The sequence below is a fragment of the Motacilla alba genome, chromosome 1A, assembly GCF_015832195.1.
Source record: "Motacilla alba alba isolate MOTALB_02 chromosome 1A, Motacilla_alba_V1.0_pri, whole genome shotgun sequence".
NCBI lineage: Eukaryota > Metazoa > Chordata > Aves > Passeriformes > Motacillidae > Motacilla > Motacilla alba.
This window is the reverse complement of record NC_052031.1, coordinates 53,585,999-53,609,509: the sequence shown is the minus strand read 5'-3', so window position 1 is coordinate 53,609,509 and position 23,511 is coordinate 53,585,999. Positions and strand designations below refer to the sequence as shown.

Genomic DNA, 23,511 nt, shown 5'->3' with positions numbered 1-23,511 from the left:
TTACCATTCTGTCAGCAGCATGATGAAAATAAAACTGTTGTCTTATACTTGGTCACACAGGGAACATCTTAGCCATGGCCCTGAACTCTCACTAACATACTGACTGACACCATCGCATTTGCAGTGTAGACAGAGACATAGATGACTTCTGTCAACTTAAACATGAAAGCTGAAATTATTTTCTCTTGAACTTGTCCAGACTAAGGACTAGATATAGTGTCACTCTATGAAGTGCCTTTCTTTAGGAGGATGGGTTAACACCTGGATATGCCTGTTTTTCTCTGTTGGCTTCAGAAGGAGCTTAGATCCAGAGCTTACACAAGAGACCAAACTTTGAGGTGAGATCTGGAGGTAAGAAAATAAATCTAAGCTTGCAAAAATGACCTGTGGTATTTCAATTACATTAATATTTGTCTCTGATGACAGAGATAGGAATGTGACAAGAACACACTGAGATCATGCAGCAACAGTCAGATTTTATTGTTGGTTGCCTTTTATAGGGGCTTCAAATTTCCACTGTCCAATGATGTGGATGCATTCCATTCACAGTTCAGAGGGCTTGGCTGAGCTCCCCAGTTTGAACTGAAATCTGGCCTATCAGTACTCAGTCCAGGGGCTTGTTTACTTCCACCCTCTGATAAGATAGGCTGGTCGAGTTAGTGTCTGCTATGCCAAATTATCTGGGCAGCTATAGACCAGCTGTAGCTGTTACACTTCCCCCTTTCTGTTTTAAAAAATACAAAGTGTTCTTTGTCATCCTTCTGTGGGTGCCTTGCAGACGAGACAGCATGATTGATGCCTTAGGCTTTAGCTTTTATATTTTTGAGATCCTTTACTGCTTTAGTGTGTAGTTCTGAGCTTCAAATTAAGGGATGATAAGCTCTTTTCACAGAATAGCTGCACAAAAAATTCCTTTCCTAGCTTGGGATCAAGGACAACCGATCCAAGTTTCAGGCCCAAGAGCATAAACAGTGGTGGAGTGAAGAGAGAAAAACAAGAAGGCTGGGACTTCATAACCAAAAGCTATAATTAGACAATTAACTCCAATATGCTAATCGATCAGAACTTACAAAAGTGAGATACCTCATGACCGGTCATCCATTTTGTGCCCATTTTGGGTTCATCTTGGGTGTAGCCCTGGCTGGGCCCTTGTTCTACCCAAGGTGTATCCATTGAGGCCTTCTAATAAATACCTACTTTATTCTTTAACTCTGTCTAACCTCTGTTCTGGGTCAGCCTTCACAAGGCATCATGATGACACCAATGATTTCACCTAACTCAACATGCCTAGCCTCTCCCAGCCAGTGATACATTCCATAAATGGTTGAAGTTGTAACATTCATTCCCAGGAGCCATCAGGCGGGATTACCAATGATACAAGTTCTCAAAATAGCATGCTGCAGGCTTATTACTTGGTAGTTACAAACTTACAACATAACTCTACAAACAGGAAACATTTCAACTTTAGAACGGTGGGAAAACTAACAAACAGGCTAAACAATCTGTCTCAGTTCAGGTCTGTGGTCCATATCCTTAAATAGGTTAAATCTTCAAGTCCTCATATCTTTAAATATATAAAATCCTTCTAATAGTATCAAGTGATTTAGGGTATAGATAGCACCAGGCATATTCCCCCTTTTTAGAGAATATATTTTAAAGTGCCACGTGGGGAGAATACCAGTGTGTAACATCCCGCAGCTGTAGGAGTCATTTTGTGTTTGGTGAGGTATACAACTGCTTTTGAAATTACCATTTACCAAACTAATTCAAAATTATCAAAGGAAATGTCCCATGTCTTAGGTTTTACAGGTCACATCTTGGTATATGATTAAAACTCAAACATCCTTGTGTTTGTAATGTCCTTAAAATATTTGATTCTCAAGGTATTTGAGTAAAGTCATGAGTGAACTGTGCTGAGTCATTGACTGTAAGAGATGACACACAGGTTTTCTAGAAGTTAGAGGAATTGGTAATAATTTAACATAATCTTTGTGATTTGTAGAGGCAATGAACACACCACAGTTCTACAGTGAGACTCCTTTATTATAAGTGACACTGGGTAATTCTGATTTTTGTATGCACTGGTTTTATGAAACATTTCAAAAGTTGAACTTAGTTCTTTCCATTACTTCAGTGGATTATCACCGCAGCAACGTAAAACCATTTTCTTAATGAAAGGAAATATGATTAAAAGATAATTGCAAAAGAATAAGCAAAACGAAGCACTGTGAATGATAAATAGGACTGCAAGGTGGTTTTTTAAATTTGATTTTTCTCAAACTGACTGAATTGCCAGCTGGTAGTCCTCATGTAATGAAACTATTGAGACGGTTTTGGTAGAATAGGGTTCCTTCCCTAAGCTTGTTCAGCAAATTATTTTAAAAACTGTATTTCTGAAGCCATAATAATCCATGAATGCCTGCAACAATTATTATCCTCATTACTATAATAATTTTTGCTGTTACAGATAGCTATATTGAATACATAACTTCTAAAATCACAGTGGTCATTCTCATAAGTTCAGAGACTTTTTTCCACTTAACAGTCTCAAGCTCAAGGGGTTTTTTCTGTGTTTGAAACCCCAGCTGACACTGGAGATATCACTGCAAAGTAAAAGAGTAATACAGAAACACACAAACAGTCATTGCTGAAGTCCTCCGAGAAAAAAAAAAAAAAAAAAAAAAAAAAAAAAAAAAAAAGTGGGGATAGGGAGACAGTCCCTCTTAAACATCAAGACTCAAAGTTCTTATCTTGTTCTCTTGCTTCCCTTTCTTTTGATCCTTTGTGGCGACTCATTATTCCTTTTGTGGCAGAGTATTGAAGTAGACATGACACATAGTACACTGGGGAACACTGAGGACTTATGCAGGGCAACAGAGCAACCCAGTGGTCACTAAGACTAAGAGTTACTTGGTCTACAACATTCATTTCATTGTCATGTGTTGGTGGCACAACATCCTTCACTCTTGCTCAGCCATAGACCCAAGCAGTCAACCAGTGCAACTGAAAAGAAGACCCATCCAGCAAAACCATCAATGGATAGGTTTGCATAATTTTAAAACCTTTCAAACAAGTGCAAGTGTTTACTGTAAGCAAGAACACAGACCAGGTAAATTGCCTTGTTTGATGTAATGTCACATGTTTCTTTCCACGTGAAGCATTTTGTTGCATTTGTGTGGCCATGTTTTGGTAGTGGGAGGTTACAAGGAGGATCTCTGTGAAAGATGCCAGAAGCTTTCCCTCTAAGAAGGGAAAAAAAGTTATTGTATAGATGTAATTGCAGACAGAGGAAAGAGGATTAAGAATATGTGAGAGGAGCAACTTTGGAGATGGTAGGGTCAGTAGAGAAGGAGGGGGACGAGGTGGTCCAGGGGCTGGAGCTGAGATTCCCCTGCAGGCTGTGGTGCAGCCCATGGTGAAACAAGCTGTCCCCCTGCAACAGATGGAGGTCCATGGGGATGCAAAAATCCACCTGCAGCCCACGGAGGAGACCCATGCTGGAGCAGGTGCCCCAGACAAGGCTGTGAACACTTGGAAAACCCCTGCTGGAACAGGCTTCAGGCAGGACCTGCAAATCTGTGGAGAGAAGACTCCATACTGGAACAGATTTCTGGTAGAAGTTGTGACCCTGTGAGGGACTCAGGCTGCACCAGGCTGTGCCTGAAGGACTGCACGCTGTGGAAGAGTGACCCACACTGCAGCAGTTCATGGAGAACCACTGCCCATGGGATGAACTCCCGTTGCACAAGTTCATGGAGAACTGTCTCCTGTGGGAGGGACCCCATGCTGGAGCAGGGAAACGACACTTTTCCCTGAGCAGCAGCAGAAACAACCTAGGATGAACTGATCATAACCTCCATTCCCTGTCTCCTTGTGCTGCTGGGGGAGAGGAGGTAGAGCTGGGAAGGAGGGAGGGCTGGGGGGAAGGTGTTTTTAAGATTCATTTTACTTTTCACTATCCTGCTGTGGGTTTGTTAGTAATACATTCAGTTAATATCCCAAATTCAAGTCTGTTTTGCCTGCGATGGTATTTGGTGAATGATCTCTCAGACTCTATCTCAACCCATGAACCTGTTACATTTTTTTCTCCCCTGTCCACTTGTGGAAGAGAGGGACAGAAGGGCTTTGGTGGGTGCCTGGCATCCAGCCAGGGTCAAACCACTAGGAGAGTGAAGAAAGTTCATATTGACCGACGACAACAGCGGACATTTGTGTACAGGCTTGATAGTAGTTTAAAGGGTTAAAAGCCTTCATCTTGCTTTGGCTTCTCAGCTGATTCCAGCAGTCCGTGGCAGATGCTTGTCTTGCCACATATTTGAGTGTAAGCCACCAGGATGGGGCCACAGCTTGGCAGCACTGTAAGGTAATGGTGGCAGATAATGGCCCAAGCCCAAACAGGAGCAGTGTGACCAGCCTCACGCAGGTAATCTTCCAGTCAAGGCATCTCTTCTACGTATGTATTTCTCAGCACGAACCATTACTTGTGAGGGGAAAACCTCTCCCAGAACACCTCCTGAACGCCCTTGTCTCGCCAGCACTCCACAGCCCGCAGGAGGGAGGGCTCGCTCGGGAGCGCAGGGCTCGCGCCCGCCCGGACCGCGCCACGGGCCGCGCCAGCCCCGGGCTGTGCCCGCCGGAGTCCGTCACCATCGCGACCGGGCCGCGCTGGGGCGCCGGGGCTGAGGGAGGGGCCGCGGCCGCCAGGGGGCGCCGCCGCGGAAGGGGCGGCGATCCCGGCCCATCCCGTCTCGTCCTACCCCATCCCATTCCAGCCCGTCCCGTCCCGTCTCGTCCCGTCCCCTCCTGTCCGGCCCGCGCCATGGGCAGCACCCTGCGGAAGAGCCAGGCCGTGCGGCAGGCGCCCTGCGGCGCGCCGCCGGAGCGGCGGCGCCCGGCAGGTAGGCAGCAGGCGGCTGCCGGCGGACAGCGCCCGCCCAGCAGCTCTTCGCACCTGGCGGGCTCCGAGCGCGGTGGGGCGGGCGGGCTGCCGGAGGGACCGGCTCCGGTTTCCCTGTGAAACACCCGGCAAGGCGGAGTTGGGGCCCCCTCCCTTGCTGGCGGCCGGGCGCCTCGCGGGGGTACCGCGCTGCTGAACAACTTTGCTGTGCCTTCAGCAGGGTGACCGCGGGCCCCCCGCGGGTGCTGGGGAGCTGTTCCCAGACCCGGCCTCTGCCGCCCGGCTGTCCCCTGAGTGAGTTTATCCGGCAGGCTATGCGCATCGTCCCGCTCACGGTAGATCAGAGCTATGCTGGGTGTGGGACCCCGTCCCCAGGGACTGCCACAGTGTGGCCTGAAGCATGTCTGTGCTGAGGAGGGAATGAGATTTGGAGTTAGGAACACCATTTGGAGTTAGATGTGAATTAAATGGCCCTCTGGTCCATGGATATGATTTCTGCCTACCAGGATTGAGGCATCTTCCCACGACAGAATGGGGAAATTTGTGTTTCAGCTGACTGTTCTGTACCTCATCAGAGTCAGAGCTTCAGGCTGAGATCCTCCTTGGGCATAGCATTAACCGTGCTCTCACTGGGTCTATAAAACCCGATGGAAGAAGCTAAATAATGGGCTCAAAGTAATGAACACATGAAAATGATCCTATGCTTACATCTGGCGCTGAGCAGTTCTGCCTAAATGAAAAGGCACTCTAGGATGTAGTACTTCATTGAGCATGTACTACTATAGGAGTGTTTTCAGCTCTACGACATCCCTGGGAGAGGGGACAGTTTTTAAACATGTTCTTACACTTGCAATAATTTGAGGACATGGACACAAACACCCTTTTAAGGGTAACACCTTAAGCTTTAAGGTGTTACATGATATTTAAGTCTTATTATGAAGGATGGAAATTGTCAAAACCTTGGCAAACAAAAAGTAAAAATACCTGTGCAGCAAGAATTTGTATAAGGCACAGCAGAAGCTGGCAAATACAAAGATGATGTTTGTAACAGTTAAAACTCTTGAAATAGGCTTAATGTTATGGCTCCATATTGCTTAGATCTTTCAATTATACCAACATAAAATCCTCCAGTCTGAGCATTGGAAGCACTAGATGTTCCTTGATCCTAAGAGGAAGGAATGTGGAAGAAAAAAAAAGAAAAAAAAAGCAAACAAAAAAACTTCTCAAAGCACTGTCTAGAGAGTCCAGCTGTCCTTGTACTTTCAGGGCACTGCTGTGACCTGACAGCAGTTCCCTTACCTAACGCTGCCACTACCATGTTATGATTTAGAAGTACCTAATTTAGTTTTAAATCAGATACTGGAATCTCTGCAGGTGTGGTAGCATGGAGTCTGGGGCAGAGCGAGCTGCTCTGGGGTTATACCCAAACCTGGTTTCTCTGGCCAACAATCTATCTGCTGGCATAAACTCAGAAATGAAACTTGCATCTCAATGAGCATTTTCAGCATTGTGAAGCTGACTCATTTAGGCTAAATGACTTAAAAGAATATGTTGTTTGGGCTTTGGTTTATATGCTCTGCTGTATCTTTGGTTTTTCAATTTAAGACGTTACTACTCCCTCTTGCTTATTCTACAACTCTGGCACTATCCTAAAGTAATTCTCCAGGAAGGTTGGTTTAAACTGTGAGACAAAGTTTATATTTCAGCATCAAGGCAGATTTGCTTCTGGGATAGTTGCTTATGAGTAAATTATTACCTGAAACCCAATGTCCATTTCCTAAAGGAACACATCAAAGTTTTTAGTGTCCAAAGTTTTTCTTTTTTAGGGCAAGAGATGAGAGGAGTTTTGGGTGCTGTTGAAGGACTTATACAGAAGACTAAAGAAAAATAATTTACAGAAAGTTGAACAGAGATACATAATTTACATGAAACTGGAAGCATAATCCAAATATACGAATTACTCATTAACTGACTCTGAAACGTGAACAATCTAAAATTAACCCCTTTCTGTAGTTGGTCATACCAAGCAGGAGAGTTGTTTTAATATCTATATATGTTCCTTGGACAAAGTATATTTAAACTTATGTGTGTAGTAGGAGAAAGAAATTGCATTGTTGATAGCTGTAAGAATTTCTTCTTTGTTCTCTGGATTTTTTCTCACCTTTCCATCTTTTATCAATGTCAATATTAGATTCAGTTATTAATTCACTGTAAGATCTAAAAATGTTTAAAAAAATAAACAGCAAGCTGGCAATGAGCACAACTGGCAAAAAAATAGTGCCTAGCACAGGAAAAAGTACAAATGTTAAGATGAGGTGCTTAAGTATAGCTTGCATAACAAAGGTCTTAAATACATTCCCTTGTGCTTTCAAAAAGGTTATTCTCAATCTTCAAATACCATTCAGTATACTTCAACAATTGTATTTTGCACGTGCAGTATTTGACATTTTGTGAGTGTTGTGAGTGTAAAAGTATGAAAATTAGAAGTAACTGAGAAGATAGTGCTTTTCCTGATACATTTGTTAAATTACCTCCACACTTACTTAATTTTCTGTATTATAAACAGGCACTTTACTACAGAAAGGATTAAGGACAAAATTCAAAGTTGTACAATAAGGGACTAAACTTACACATCTCAGAATTAAGATAGCCTGGGTTGCAGCTTTTGCTTTATAAAACATATTATTCTGTGGGACTCTAACTTGTTATAATGCCAAGTGCTGCTTTTTTTCATCCCAGACTGTCATAGTTGAATATTATGAGGGGCTGTGTTTTAGTTTGGTTTGACTTTGTTGTATGTTGAAGCTGCTCAGCTTCTTTCAGGACTGGGCATTAAGGACACACTCACTGGTGGGCCTGGAAAGTAGACTGAGAATGAAATTTGGGCTGGATTCTACAAAATCAGTTAAAAAAGTAGTTTTAGCATAATTGTTCCTCATTTTTAGTGCTAATATGAGAGCCTCTGAATGCAGCATATCTGTGAGATGGAGTAACAGGGGATCCACTTTGGTGGTCTTATTCTGTGCTGTAGTACAAACACCAGTAGTAATTAGGTTGTGTTGACATTCACATATGGTGAGCATCACAGTAATGAGGCCCTAAATATTTTTACTTTTGTAGTATTTCCTGGAAATGTGTTGACCATATAATTTACATGTGAGCTGCTCAGGTGACAATAACAGATGTGTCATAGCACTCTTTGTGCAAAAAAGTACAGTGAGCTCAAATCCTGGATGTGGCTTTTTGGATGCCCATGTATTTCCTCTACCCTTGTTAATAATTATGCCATCCCCTTGATTTCTGCTGTGAACAGAAATGGTGCTTGGCCTTCAACAGTGTATGTATGGTATTCATCTCCTTTTTCCAGTCCTTTTTTATGATTTCTCTATTTTCAAAACTTTGGAGATAGAACTCCACTGCTAGTTCCTGTTTGAGGTTGTTCCTCCATTAAACCCATCTCAGTTACCCTTTGGTAGGGTGCCTTGTTTCTGTTTTGATTGTGCTTGTAGAAAACAAACCAAATAACAGATAAAATTGTGCACTGGGGCTTACTTAGTATACTGAATTGCTAAATTATTCTCCTTTTTCTTTACCACTGCTATCTCCGGAGGATATGTTATCTACAATGCCTCCCTTGTTGTTGATATCTGCTTTTTTATACCTGCCTGTTGTCATGCAGCTGCCTTCCAGTTTATAGCTCAACTCATGTATTTCCCGTTATTTTTTCCCATTGCTTGTTCATTTTTCCCCCCATTCATACTTTTAAATAACTTCCTTTTTTGAATGTGGTGTCACATTTTAGGTCTTCCTTGCAGAACCATCCCCTAACTTGCTTGGCTATATCTGATGCCCTGTCTTTTTCCTTATTTTCAGTTTGGTTTTACCTACTGTTTTTCCTCCAAAAAGTTCACAAGTTCACAGCTGTTGCTTTCTATAGCATATTGCCTTTCCTATATGTATTCTTTGTGCCATGTAGTATTGAGCATGTAAAGGGATTCTTTAATGGTAAACTCCATGGAATTGTGTGATCCCCCATAATTTTTGGCTGTTACAACCCTATCTGACCCAGCACTGTCTTTTGCATGAAAGAGATACAAATGCAAAGAGAGGAAGTTAGTAGAGCATGCAAATACTTTTATTTCCATAGAAAATGGTAGTGACTTAGTCTAGTGTAGTCCTAGCTTTTCTTAAGAATCTGCTAATGAACTGGTTTTACCGAGTGAGTGGAGATACCATCTCATTTTATTTTCTGTTCTAGCAAATTTGCCTTTTTGCTTGTTGAGTCAGATGCTCAAGGAAGAAAGAGTTGTTTGACATGGTCACCTCTCTTGTGTCCTGGCATTGCATACCCAGCATGGTAGGAAGGAAACTCCTAACTTCCTTATCTCCTCTGCTGTTTGCACAGCTTGACACAAAGCAAGCACTTCTCGGTAGCTCTGGCTCACAGGTATAAGGTATTTCTTGTTTTCCAGCCACCCTTCACAACCGTTCCCAGCCAGACCTTTGTCAGGGCCATGTGCATAGGGCTGGTTTGTCAGATTGCTTTGGTGGCAGGAGAGTTCAGAGGGCAGTGAGTGACCTGTGAGGCTGTGCTGCTTCCCTCTCCTCTCAGAAATGCTGTGTCATTGTTTGCTGGGCTGCTATGAACAGGATTAAATGGTTCCACTCAGGTCCTTTTGTTTTTCAAAGACAAAAACTTTGATTGCTCTGGATAAAAATATCTGGGTTTTTTTCCTCACCTCTTAAAAAAGTCCCACTTGTGGGGGGGAATAAATCACATGTTTCTGAGTCAAGTATCCAGGTACTTTCCGTGGTGTTGTAGCTGCCTTAAACTTCATGCCCTTACTGTAAGATTACCTGCAAAGAGCTTGTTTTCTTTTAAATGTGTTCAATTTTAATAACTGGGTTGTTAGACAAAAAAGCCTGATTGTGTGTGAGCTGTTTTCCACCATTTTTTATGTTCTCTATGACTCAAATGCAAGCCTGATTACAAAGAAATGAATGTGTGAATGAATAAATGGCTTTAGTTGTGGTAGAAGCAATAAAGGCATGGCCAGTGGTGGTAGGGACTAATGAATGGCACCAGCACCAGGAGATCCTGTTCCATCCCTGCTGAGTACTGCTTTACCTCTCTGGCCTCAGGTGCCACACTTATTCAAGTGAGGCTGGTGATGCTTCCTCCTTGTGTCAGAGAGTTGTTCATTTACTGACCAGGAATTAAAAAAAAAAAGGTTGCATGAGAATATTAATCACAGTTGGTGGCAACCACAGGTTTGTGTTTGCCCCAGGAATTTCAAGAAGAAAAGTCAGGAAGCTCAGCTCTTTCAGGTCATCCCAAATAAAGGGTGAGCCAGTATGAATGGCACTATGAGCATGATACACTTTTCAGGTAGCTATATCAGACCCCAGCTTCCTTTGTTTTGATTTAGATTAGAAAAAGCATTAAGTAATATGAGTAGATCCCAAAGCAACTGTGACTTCTGAAGGAAATAGCAAAAAATCTATGCTAAAATTACTGGTATTGTAAGGTGATATTTTCCATAAACATTGCATATAAATTGTTATATGAGATATTGTAGCTTTTACCACAGCTCCAGAGGCAGACAAGTTTTGTATTAAGGTTTTCATATCCTACTTATTTAGTTCACAATGAAATAAATTTGAAGATGAAAGTGGTCCAAGATACATAATTAATGTAATTTTGGTTGCCTTTTACTGAGGAGGAGAGAATCTGAAAGTTACTTTTGTTACATTTGTACAGCTTGTTCTGTTAAAGCCAACAGTTTGTATTGTAGATGTTCTGGAAATACTTGAGGTCAGCATGTGATGCTATGCTCACAGAAAACATCCCTGTTAGTGCTAATTAGAGCAACCTGGCTAATACCTGTATGGTTTACTGTAAACAATGACATAAGGAATGAGGAATGCCTGAAGACTTTCAAGAGCAAGCATCCACTACCTGATACTGCTGAGAAACTTCTGCAGGTGAGAGCGCTAGTAGGAAAGTCTGTAAGCAAGCCCAAGTCTTGTTGCAATGGGATTTTAAGTTCCATAATTATTATGGCAGAAACATGTCTTGTAGGACTTCATAACAAACCAAGAAGTATAATGATGTTGCTGTTAAAATCCCTAAAGTAATATACTTTTTCATAAAGCAGTTGGACTTTGTGGTGCGTGTATACTCAGAAAAGCAAAGGGGAAACAAAAGCCTAGAAGTAGGAATTACTTCTTTTGCTAGGAACTAGAAGCTGAGACCAGTTTTAGAACCCCTGTTTTCAGACTAACTGAATGAGGCAGATTATAAATTTGAGTGGATGATTTTTAGAGAAGGGGATGTTTTGCCCTAGGTTCTTGGATGGAAAGGTGGTGGATTGCAGCCCTCCAAACACAGTGCTGACCTATCTTGAGTGGAAAACTGATTGGAAGTTGTTGTTGTTGAGTCAGTCCCCAGATGTTCATTGGAAAATTACCCTGAAGGGCTGAATTTTGTCGCTTAATGCCATTTTTGAGTGGAAACTTTTCTGCTGGGTATAGAGAGCTCTGATTCAGGTTCTCTGATGAATGTCACTTGAAAGTTTATCTTTTCTTTGGTCTAGCATTCATCTCTCTCTCAGTGTTTCTTTTTTCGTTGGTCTTGGTTTTGTAATTCCTGTCCTGCTATGCAGAGGTTAGATTAACAGTTATCAGTAGATTTTTACCTTTGAGAACACTGTGGTCTGGGGCTTTCTGCTGTTTTGTGCCTTTTTCGTATATTAAGTGCATTTGTTTGGCTGAGAATGATGAGGGTTTTTTTTTCTTCTGGCTTAGAGCACTCAGCACTTAGGTTGGAAAGTTCCCTGAAGAAAGTTTGTATCTAAATGTTTTCCCACTTATGGAATTTACTTTAAATGCTTTTCATACTCAAATAGTTGTGATAAAAAACAACGAATTTATATTTTCATTAAGGAAATAGGTGTTTTGGAGTAGTACTATGTAACACTGTCAGAACTCTGCTAACAGAAATCTGACCAAGTAGAGCCCTTGCTTCAACTAGTTGCAAAGTTCAGTTATTCCACATTATGCCTTGATGTTGATCCCATTCAAGCAGTCCCTTATTTAAATGGAAGGAGTTTTAAGCTCTTAGATATGAAAAGGACATGAACAAAAATAGAATTAAAATTAAAGGGCTTTGCAACAACATACTGGATAAATATAAGCAATAACATAGTTCAGAGAATTTCTCATTTCTTAGGAAAATGCACTTTATTCTTTTGCTTGTCAAGTGTTAAAGTTTGGTGGGTTTTGGATTTGAGAGCCCAGCTGACAGCTCAGCCCCACTCACTCTTCTCTGGTGGGATGGGGAGAAAATTGGAAGAGTGAAGGTGAGAAAACTCATAACTGGGACAAAGACAATTTAGTAGGTAAAGCAAATGACTCCATGCCAGCAAGGCTGCAGGCTTCCATTTCCTTTCAGTTTTGTCAGTTCAGCTGATTGCAAGGCAGCCTCTCAGTGTGCATTCGTGATATGATCCAGGCTGGAGGTGTATCTTTTAAGGGCTTAGGGATTTTCCCTGGTAATCTGAATGATGTAATGGCTCTGTTGCCATCACTACCAAATGTTTGAGTTTGCTTAATAGGGAAGGTAGTGACCTGTAAGGATAGTGCAGAAATGAGCATATCTAGAAGAAGGAAAACATGAAAACTTCTCAAACTACAAAGATCACTTGAACATAAGGTAAACATTAATGAAATAGCATGTACTTCCGAAATGCCTGAAGATATGGCTGTAAAGCAATTTATGTGCTTGCTCAGAAACATGATAAATTTAGAGGTGTCTTCTGAACTGGAGTAGAGACAACTATTCTTTTAAATTATAGTTTCTTAAAAGGTGAAGTTTGTTCTTGTTGGTAATGTTCTTTTCTGTGATACAGAAACTCTAGGTAAATCAGTGCAGACTTTTGCCTTGAAGCACCACCTCTAGACCTCCAGAGTGAGTAGTTGAAAGGGAAGTGCTTTTCATGGGTGCCCATGTCCTGCCTCTGCAGCTGGTGGGATCCCTGGATCATTTTTGCAGGGTAAGGCAATTCTTATCCTGGAGCAGTTCTGCTTACAAATCTCGTCCAAGCTGTTGGGTTGGGCTGGTCCTGTTCCCACCTGATCAAAGCCTTCTGAAACCAATCATGCCTTTTTTCATTCTAGCCAGAAGTTACGCAACAAACAGTCAAAAGTTCAGAGGCCTCAGTGTCTAGGAAGGACTTTGGTTTGTGAGGAAGCTCCCTCCCAGTAAGGAAGAATATGGGTTGAAAACACCACAGTTATTTCACTGCATTTTTTTTATCTGCCCAGGTAGGGTTTTTTCTGGTTTAACAAGTTCTGAGCCAACCTGGCAGTTTTTCCACTACCAGCAAGAGGTGTAACTGCCTCCTCTTACTCTCTACTGGTCTGGTAATACCTTTGTCCTGGCACCAGCTGGGGTGATCACAGGATTGTTCCCTGAGCTGGTTGAGCTTGTTAGACTGGTGGGAAACTATCCACAACTTTTCTTCTCCTAGGATAGTTTTCTCCTAGGTTAATGAGTTGATTTAGCTCATGCACGGGTCTGAAGTCTGCCAGAACTGGTGCCAAGTATGCAGACACAAAGAAGGAAAGAAGGAAAAAACCCAGTGTGGTAAAAGAGAATAGGCTTGTCACCTTTTTTTTAGTATTGGTTGATTATATTGATTCACTCCATATCAAGGAGCACTTGGCAGGTCATAGGGAAGGTGTCACCTCACCAGCCACCACCTCCTAGACTGAGATTAACAAAAAAAAAAAGTTGGTGGTTATGCAGGGCAAGCGCCTCACTGGGCTTCCTTCCTACAGACTTGCTGAATAATGCTGATATGTACCAGGCAGAGAGTCATGCTCACCACCACATCTCAGAGGGTTATCCAGAGCAGATCCATGGCTCAGGTTCTCTTTAGCAGTCTCACTCTGAAAAAAGGTGTCTGCTGACTCGTTTTTGGAAAGTATCGATTATTCACCAGGACTTTGGGTTATCACAACTGCTGTTAATGGATGGAATTTTATGGAGAGCAAGTTGGTGACACACAGAGCATTTTCTGCTTTGTCATGCTGCCTGTGGCAGGTTGCCCAAACCAACAAGGGAGAGGCCCCCAGAAGCAGAGACAGCCAACAAACAAACTCTTTCAAGTGTTTGCCAGGGGCTATGGTTGCCTTTGGGTTTTGGGGCTATTGCTAAAACTTGTTACCTCTGGCACAGATCTACCTGAAAATAATTAGAGATATTTATACAAGTGCCTGTGTTGGCTAACGTCTAGATTTTATCTCACTGAAGCTACAGTTTTAGGTGAACATTTCTGAGATTGTTCAAACTTGCAGGAATAAAATATTCCTTCTGTTGCTTCAGGTACACACAGGACTGTGGCTTTAATATAATATAGTGAAGCAAAAATTTATCTTTTGTGAAGGCTGTTCAAAACCTGTGTTCTTGCTTTTCTTTTTTCACATGTGTGTGTTCCCCAACTAGAACAGGAAAATTAGTATCCATCACTAATATTACTGTTAAGAGTTCTTATCTTTAAACCCCTTTACCAACATTACTAAAGTACTCTTCCCAATATCTTCGTGAGATAAAGGAATTTTAGCAACAAGTTTCAGAGAAGAAGCCAGAAATTACAATATTACAGACCAGTTTTCGATGATTGCCTTTTTTCATTTGTGTGTATGTGGATGCTTTTCAGGTTTGTGAGCTCAGTGCCCAAGGAATGTATACATAGCATTCAGTATGGCTGTTTCTCTAAGTATGGGCACATATCAGGGTTTGCTAATTAATGCTGGTTGTACAGTGCAAAGTATGCATGTGATTAAGTACAAACAACTGTGTACTAACCCATTTATTGGAAATTAGGCATAACGTAATTCAGGGTTCTGTGGAGGAAGGCAGAGCTGATAATTCATTCCAATCAACTATTAGATTTCCACTTTTTTCTTTTTCAATGCCACAGCAAATAAAGTTTCACTGTGTATAAATATGTTGGGTTTTTTCTTTTCACTAATATGCTTAAACTTTTATATTGGCTATATATATGTGTGTGTGTGTGTGTGTGTGTGTGTGTGTGTGTGTGTGTGTGTAAGCTCAGTTATGACCAGTGGGAACACTGATCTTTCCCAGCCTTTATATCAATACATTGAACTGAAAGGAGTTTCCACGCAACTAATTGCTGGAGAAAACTAAAAACTTTTAATTAAGTTTAAAAAGTATGAGACTTTACGTGTCACTTTCTGAGCAAGAAAGATAAAAATCATCATGTTCTTTTAAGACTGAAGTTTCAGGCATAGCCACAAGAGATATGATTTCCTTGCTTTGATCCAATCATATTGTTAGATTGGCCAAAAGTACTGAAATCTCAGCCAACTCTTGCATGGGATTTTATTCAACAGGAAAATATTGCAAGTCATCCTAACGATGCAAATGAGTGAGTCGCCTTAGGAAACTCTCCCCTGGGACAGGCATGCCACAGATGAGGAAGTGATGAAGCTGCCAGGCCACTCCCCCAGATAATTTCTCTCAAGGAGCACAGCCCTCATAAAGGACATCTCTCCAGACACTATGTTACTTTATCCTTGATTTCACAGGGGGAGCCCCAAAGCTTCGAGAAGGGCAGCGTGAAGCAGCAGCAGAAACTTCCCAGCCAGTTGTTTCTGCACAGGAGAAGCAAACAGGAGGTCATGAGAGAACTTTAAAGGTAGGAGGAGGTATATTTCAAAGTCTGTAATTTAGTTTTGACATCGAAAAATAATCAGAGTGTAGAATTTATTGTACAATTTGTAGTTCATGGGTGAAGAGTAGAGATGATCTGTTGTCAGGATGTGATCATGGTCATGAAGAAGTTCCCCAGTAAATGGGATGTGGAGCTTGTCAAGAGCCTGGCTGCGTTGGAGCAGGGTTCGGGAGGAAGAGAGGAAGCTTGCAATCTACTTTGTCTAATCTAAGCTTTTAATATGTTTTCATAAAGAGCTATTATGAAGAATTAATGAGAAATGAACCAAACAGTGGGAAATAAAAAACTGAATTTTCATAATCCATGTGAAAACAAAGCATTTTTAAAAGGAGAACAAAAAAAGTAGCATGATAAAAGTAGTGATCTAAGCAAATTAGTAGTTGGTGTGGTTTCTTTCTGTACGTTATAAAGATACTGTTCTCAGTAGCTGAGTCTGATGACCGGGGGAGTTAGTCTCCCCTTATGCTTCACACCGTCCTGTTTCCACTAAGCTAGCAAGAAGATGTGCTTTGAAAAGGCACCCTTTCTCTGATGTTATATCTCTAAATACAAATGAAGTGAAGCTACATATCACAGTACAATACATGTCCCTCTGCTCTTATTGTGGTAGGAAGTTTGATCCTGGCTGATGGCAGTTAGAAAAATAGAAAAAAGGGAACCAAGCACAAAGTAGGTTCAGTGGTAGGGGTGTGTGTTGGGGTGGTGGAGCAGGAGAAGAGGAAGGAGAATGAAGTATTTTTGGATGTCTTCACAGCAGTCTCAGGTGTCTTCTAGGTTTTGTTTCTACTGTTAACATGCTGCCTGGGGTTTCGAAATACTACTACAGTCTAACTTTGTGCACGCAGATGCACAGCCTGAATTTCTCCTGAGATTGCTGTTTAATTCATCTGAGCAAGAGGGGATTTTTGTCAGTAGGATGGCTGCACTGGCAGCAGTCAGTAGAGTAGACATAGTTATAGAGAGGGACTAATCAAACCTCAGAGGAAGGAGATGGAGAGGGAATAACCTCAGAGGAAGGCAACAGTAAAATGGGCTGAGTACAAAGGGCTGTTTAATGCAAAACAAAATTAGAATGAAAAGACAGGGGAAACTTCTTTGGGCTCTTCTCTTTCCTTTGATTTGCCACAACTATTCCAGTAGTACCAAATCAAGTCCTACCAAGCTAGGCAGACAGAAACAAGTATTTGTAAAGTGGAGAAGTATGGGTTTCTTAATTGATGGGTGGGTCTTAAAAGTTTTTCGTTCCTTTAGTTGATGCTCACTGATTTACATCAGCTAAGGAATCTGTTTTTTACTCACTCCAGATCTTGTCCTGCAATTTGAGAGGCATTGAGAATTTTGCCCCAACTCCAAAGGCTTGAAAGTCTGAAGCCCTAATAAATTGGGAGTTTCACAAATGAAGTATGAAGGCTCATTTTAGAAAGTGTATATGAAGACAGTGCCATGTTCTTTGTGGCATAAGCTGCCAAAATGTGTTTTAGGACTAATGGGTAGTAGCTGTGATTAAAAGAAAAAAAATCTTTTGTGAAACCATAGTGGTCACACTTGATCCATTTAATGCCAAAGTTGTGCTAAACCAAAGAGATGATAAACTCTGGCATATTACAAAACCACAGATTTCAGACATGGTTTTCTTCATTCAGTTCTGTTCATTCTGTTAGTAAGGCAGGTAATTATTGGGGATTAGTACTGCGTTGCATAGGATTGTTGTATTTTCCTACAAATGCAGGAGGAGGGGAAAAACACTAATTAGGAAAGTCCAAGGCAGATTAAAAGAATAAAATAAAATTAATGGAATGCTTGTGTCAGCAGTTATGTGTGGGGTTTCACCCCCGGATTGGGGTGACCCCGAAAGATGGAAAAGTCTCTACTCAACCCGTGCCTTCAAAGAAAGACTCAGTAGTCTTCTGTTGTCCGGTCTCAAGGTTGTTTATTGTTGGTTATCTACAAGATTCTTTTCCTGAACTGCTGTGACCCGTTCAGCAGGTCAGACAAAGGCACACTGACCTCCCAGGGGGCTGGTGCCATCTTTTATATCATACATTACATGTTACATGTTTATACTTTTCCCCCAATGCCTATTATCTGTATTGAATGGTGACTTTCTACTCTAAACCAATCTGTGAGTGCCAACATCACCAAAGACATGGAGATTAGGAAGGAAAAAGAAGGAGGACAGGGCACACCCAAATCCCTCCATCTTAGAACTCCTGACCCCCATGTACAAAACTTGGACCCCTGTGTACAAAGCTTAAAACCCCCCTGTACAGCACTCAAAAATCCTTCCTTTCACTTTGTGACTACTTCTACTACAATACCTAAACTTGTGTGTGTGGCTTGTAATGCTTCATACAGAGTTAGTAGCTTGCTCCATGGGCTAAGATCAAAACCCCAAGAGTGTCTTTGGCTGCATGCCAGGGTCTCAGAGCCCCCTGCCAGTGGCTCAGGTCATCCAGGGAACCCAGAGGGATGTCCTGGGTTCCCACAGTTATGTATTTCATCCTGGAGTACAGTATGGGGGGCTCTAGGGTTGCATTGTTGTGGGAAACTAAGCTCTGCAAGGAAGCCCAGTGCTCCAATGAACAAGAAAATTTATAGTTCAGTATCTGATAGGTATAAAGCCAGTCATAGATGGATTAGAAAGATGAACTTAAAAGCTAATTAAAAGCACAGCTCATAAAATTCAGATGTAATTATGTTCTCATATCACAATATTTGCTACTGAAAATACTAAGTTATGAACACTGTAGGTAATGTTTCAATATTCCCCAATACTTTTTGTTTTCTCTGTTCAGGCACATAAGGAAGAAGAAAATCTTCAGAAGACAATGGAAGTGAATGGGCTTATGCCGGTGCCAGATTCCTATGACTATGATCTCATTGTCATCGGTGGAGGCTCAGGAGGTCTGGCAGCTGCCAAGGTATGAAGGGGAAAATACACCTTTATACTTTCCTTGTAAGTAGGTGGGTGACATCCCCAGTGTCTTGGATTTGGTATCGTTAACACTGTAGGGACATAACACTTTTGTCTGATTGGTGAAATTTCTTTCACTATTTCATTTTTCCACCATTTTGGTTAGTGCCAATTATTCAATATTCTTTTCTTGATGTTCTGAAGAAAGAAAACATGGTATATGGTATACTCATTAATATTCCCTAATACTCCTTACTAGAATGAAACTTGGTCCCCATTGATGGGAGATGATGCTGCTGGAAAACAGCAGATAGATATTTTAATAGAGTTTATTAAAAGTTGAATTTAAACTCAACAATGAAAAGGTTCTATTAAAAATTAACATCAGGAGGTATCTAATTTTGTATAGAAGTACTATCTTTTCAGACATAGTTGTGTATCTTGTTTTAATTCTTGGAAGTGGGGGAAACTCTGTGATTTTTGAGCTTACATAGTAGCATAAATGGAGATTTTGCCTATACTTAAGAAGGGACTTATGATCTCACCCTTCCTTTCTAGGGTCTGGTATTTCCTGCCTGTAGCCAGATGAATTATGGGGTTTGGTTAGGATATTGCTATTAGAAGCATATCTAGAATTAAATAAAGGGATTCACAATGGTACAAAATATACCAGCTGTTAGAGCTGTCATAATCCCAAATATTTTAAACTTGAAGAAATTTAGTGTAAGTTAGTAGCTCCCCTTAACATCAGTAGTCAGGGACGTTGTGTATCTTCTGTCTGTGGTAGGATTAGCTATTTAGAAGTGAATTGAGCATTCCTGTGAATAAAACTACTTTGTTGTTCAAAACCTGGAGCTGGATTGTTCCCCCATTTGGGAGCATTTCTTTTGATCTCAAGAAGTGGAGGAGGTCATTGCACCTTGAAAAAAATAAGGAGAAAATATTTTAGAATAGTGTTGGATTCACAGTGAACCCTGGTCCCTTAGAAGTACTTCTGTTATAATAGAAATGTGCAGGGCTGAGTGATGGATTGTAGATCCATCTATTTTGGTAGTTTATTGCTTTCCTATCGATAGGGGCACTGTTGTCATGGTGTAGGATTGAGGACTGAAGGAAAGATCTATGAATGTTCTGAGAACCACAAAGAGAAGCACATCCTGGTTTTAAGAGGGTGGAGATGTTCTGGGTCAGGAGAGAGTAGCAAGAGTAAAATAGAGTTTGCAGTAATGCAAAAAGAGTTTGCAGTAATAAGAAGCCAGCTGTTTAAATTTCTATAAGAAGACTAACTGACACATGATGTTTATTGCATCACTTTTCAGCTGTAGAATAGAAAAAGTGTGCAGTAGGAAGATAAACTGCCTAATTCCTTCAATTTAGTGTGCAAAGTATATTGATTCTCAGTGTTCTCAACTGATTGTTAAGTATAACAGAAGATGGTAGATCAATAAAGCAAACATCCCTATCAGTAGCAATGTGTGTATTTTGAATCAGTTTAATGTAGTTGACGTGAAACTGTTTTACACACATAAACTTATTTTATTTAGATTGTTCAATTTTTAAAAAAAGAATTCACTGACAGTGTTTTAAAAAAACTGAACCAAAACAGAAAAAAACCCCCAGCTACTCAGGTCTCATACAAAGTTCCAGATATCTGCACTCAGGTTTGCAGCAGTTTACCTAGACTGGTTAGATGTGTGCTTTTCACTCTGAAACCTGCAGCTTTGTGTGCACATCTTCCTCTCTACGTTGTGCCTAGAGCTTGTTCCTTTGGAGGCCATTCTCCACAGGGAGTGAAAATGCTGTCAGGCTGACTTGATACAATTAACTACAGACTCAGAATGGTGCCAGGCCCCTGCTCTCAGCTCACACGGAACAGCTCCCTGAGCAGCCTTGCTGTGTTCCTGCAGCACTGCACTGAGCGCTGAAAGGTTTGAGAGTCTACAGGGCAGGTTTGTGGCTGTGGGCAGATCTCTCAGACCACTCAGAAGTGGTTACATGTGTGTATGATCTCTGCCAAGGTGGAGATGCAATGCTGTGCTGTGTTATGTGAGCATGTAGCTGAGGGAAGCTTGGGAATCCATGCATTCTGCTTAGCTAACCCTGGTTAAGGCTCTTTGGAGCAGTGCTTAAGAGTTGTCATCATAAAAGAGCTTTAATGACGTGTCTCAGTCCCTAAATGTCTTTCTGAGGAACTTTCTCAGAGGTGCTACTAAAGGATAGGAATTAGCTTCTTGGCCAGACTAGATCTTTATTAGAAGTGGAAATCCAGTACAGCAATATTTTCCAAAGATGTCCATAGCTGTGTTATTTGAAGTGTGATTTGCATTTTGCATGAAGTAAGACACATTTAAAATTGGAATTCTGATTGTCAAGTATTTGGATTAACAAGTATTACTGGTAACAGAATGCTGAAGGCTGTCCAGCTCCTCCCAAACCAAACCCAAGGCCTTAGAGGCCTGTTCATACAGTTGTTACTGCTCATGTGTCTAAGAATTCATCATATGATGCCAGCATAGTTGTGGCTACTCCAAGTAGCAAAATTATTTTGCTTCATCTCATGGGAGGACTCTGTTATTGTTGTTTCTCAGCTACCTAGTGGTTACCTAAGTGCTTTTCCATAGCAGCAGTTTCTGCTGTCAGGTTTTGCCTTTTTCCTAAAAAACACAAAGGGAGCAATGAAATTAATATATGGTTCTCAGTATCATTTACAGGCATTAATTGTAGATTTGCTAGTGATACTTCTTAGGGGGAATACAGGATCATAGAATCATTAAGGTTGTCATGCTTGGCCACGTGACTGTCATTTGTCATTTTCTGATGTGTTTTCAAATAAATGCTGGAGAAACCATCTTTGAAGGGAAAACTGGAATTTGTTAAGTAGGTTAAAAGTAAATGGGTATGTTGGGAAATAGTCTGAACAAAGTGACAGGATGGAGGAGTGAAGAGGAGGTTGGACTCACAGAGTCTCCTGTGTATCAGCTTGTGCCATGCTGTTTTGTAGTAGGATGAATGCCTTTTTCTGCCTTTCATCTTCTTTTTCCTACTGAATGCACAGGTGAATTCAGAAGATTAATGACTGTCTGCTCCTTTGCAAGTCATTCACTGTTAATTAAAAGTCACAAAGTTTTCAGCAATGCATGATATTATTGTCTGCTCCAAATTTAATCTCTAATATTTAGATATGTGTCTTATTTAATTTGTTTTGCAGGAGGCTGCCAAATATGAAAAGAAAGTGATGGTGCTGGACTTTGTCACACCTACACCTCAGGGAAGCTCGTGGGGTAAATTTCTCTTAATTGCAATCCTGTTATAAAGGAGCTTTGCTCAGAGACTCTTATTTTCATGTTTGAAATCTGCTACACTCATGTGAAAACCACATTCTATTCCTTTCTCTCAGGTCTTGGAGGAACATGTGTAAATGTGGGCTGTATACCTAAAAAATTGATGCACCAGGCAGCTTTACTGGGACAAGCCTTGCAAGATTCACGCAAATTTGGGTGGCAGTTTACAGAAGAAGGTAAAGAAGGACACTTTTTCCAGTTTTGCCATTTGCACTGAAAATCCTGAGGTGCTTCATAATCAGGTGCTTGTTGCACTGCAGCATGTGCTCGTTTTGACAATGTGAGGCAACTTTGGAGAGCTTATAGATAAATTGAAGTGCTTTTCAAGTCTAAAGCCATGAGGCTTATTGCCTCCATGTTTTATCTATTTGTTAATAGCTCCTGATCATGTTAGTAATTGATGAGACTGTTGTGTGAACAAAAGCAATAAGGTACTGCTCCATTTCTGAATGTACCACAACATCTAAGAGAATATACCAGAATGTTGACTGACAGAAACTTCTTATAGTTACAAGCAAGGATTTCCTTTCCCTAAGTGTCTATCACTACTGTGTAAGAAGACGGATTTTACTTTTTATTATCTCTGATGTGCATGGTTATGGGATTATGATTTATTTAGGCTGCAATCCTGTATTTGGAAGTTTGCAGAGGCACCTCTCAGACATGCATTGTTTTCATTTGTTGAGCAATGTCACCTGCTCACAGCTGTCAATATATATCTGTCAATATAAAACAGTCAATAATTAAGTAAGTCTTAATTTTCAATGTAGTAAGTCATACCTATTGCAGTGTGACCTCTCATCTGTGCTGATGTAATTCTTTGAATTTCAGTAGCTTTACCCTGAAATAAAACAGGAGTAAGAAAAAACCAGTAAGACTGGGTCATGAAAATAATCTCTTTGAGAATAGCAATTTTGCTGTGGAAAAAGAAAAACTCAGACTAAAAGGTGAACCTTTCTCTTTTGTTGCTGACAGTCAAACACAACTGGATGACCATGATGGAATCTGTTCAGAATTACATTGGTTCACTGAACTGGGGCTATCGGGTTGCACTGAGAGACAAGAAGGTCACGTATGAGAATGCATATGGAGAATTTGTCGGGCCACACACAATTAAGGTACTTCATAGCCACTGTTTGCTGTGTCTTCCTGTAGTGCTGTCTGAATAAAGATGCTTTTCAAATAGAATAATTTTTCCTCTGGTGGGACTGTAAAACACTCACTTTGCACTAATACTTTGTATGCAGGCAACAAACAAAAAGGGAGTTGAGAAGCTGTACACAGCTGAGAGATTTATCATTGCCACTGGTGAACGACCACGCTACCTGGGTATACCCGGAGACAAGGACTATTGCATTAGCAGGTAAAACCAGGGAGGAATACAAAGTCATTACTTGTGTGTAAATGCTTTCCCATACTGAGGAGCACAGTCTGCTTGAAAGAAAACTCTGTACTTAGATATTAGGGAAAGTGGGAATAGCATAGCTGCTGATGTTATGAAGTTGGTAGGAATCTGTCTTCATGCATTGGCAATCTTGAAACTCAGCAAAATTTTTTTCCCAGCTACTCAGTGAAGGTAATTCAATTTTTGAAAAA

The 23,511-nt window shown here is 41.0% G+C and overlaps 1 protein-coding gene across 3 annotated transcripts in view; it reads left to right on the top strand.

Moving 5' to 3' along the window:
* The first annotated feature begins 4,604 nt into the window (after positions 1 to 4,604).
* The window catches only part of TXNRD1 (thioredoxin reductase 1), a 39,514-nt gene continuing 20,607 nt past the window's right edge, over positions 4,605 to 23,511 (top strand). The window contains exons 1-7 of one of the 3 annotated variants that reach the window (XM_038154708.1): positions 4,605 to 4,898; positions 15,515 to 15,624; positions 18,456 to 18,581; positions 21,783 to 21,855; positions 21,972 to 22,091; positions 22,891 to 23,033; positions 23,163 to 23,278. In XM_038154708.1, coding sequence (XP_038010636.1) covers positions 4,820 to 4,898; positions 15,515 to 15,624; positions 18,456 to 18,581; positions 21,783 to 21,855; positions 21,972 to 22,091; positions 22,891 to 23,033; positions 23,163 to 23,278 — 767 coding nt within the window. In that variant the 5' untranslated portion in view covers positions 4,605 to 4,819. Of the gene's footprint in view, positions 4,899 to 11,365; positions 12,612 to 15,514; positions 15,625 to 18,455; positions 18,582 to 21,782; positions 21,856 to 21,971; positions 22,092 to 22,890; positions 23,034 to 23,162; positions 23,279 to 23,511 lie in introns of those variants that run through there. The other 2 variants (XM_038154707.1, XM_038154709.1) reach the window with 2 other exon arrangements.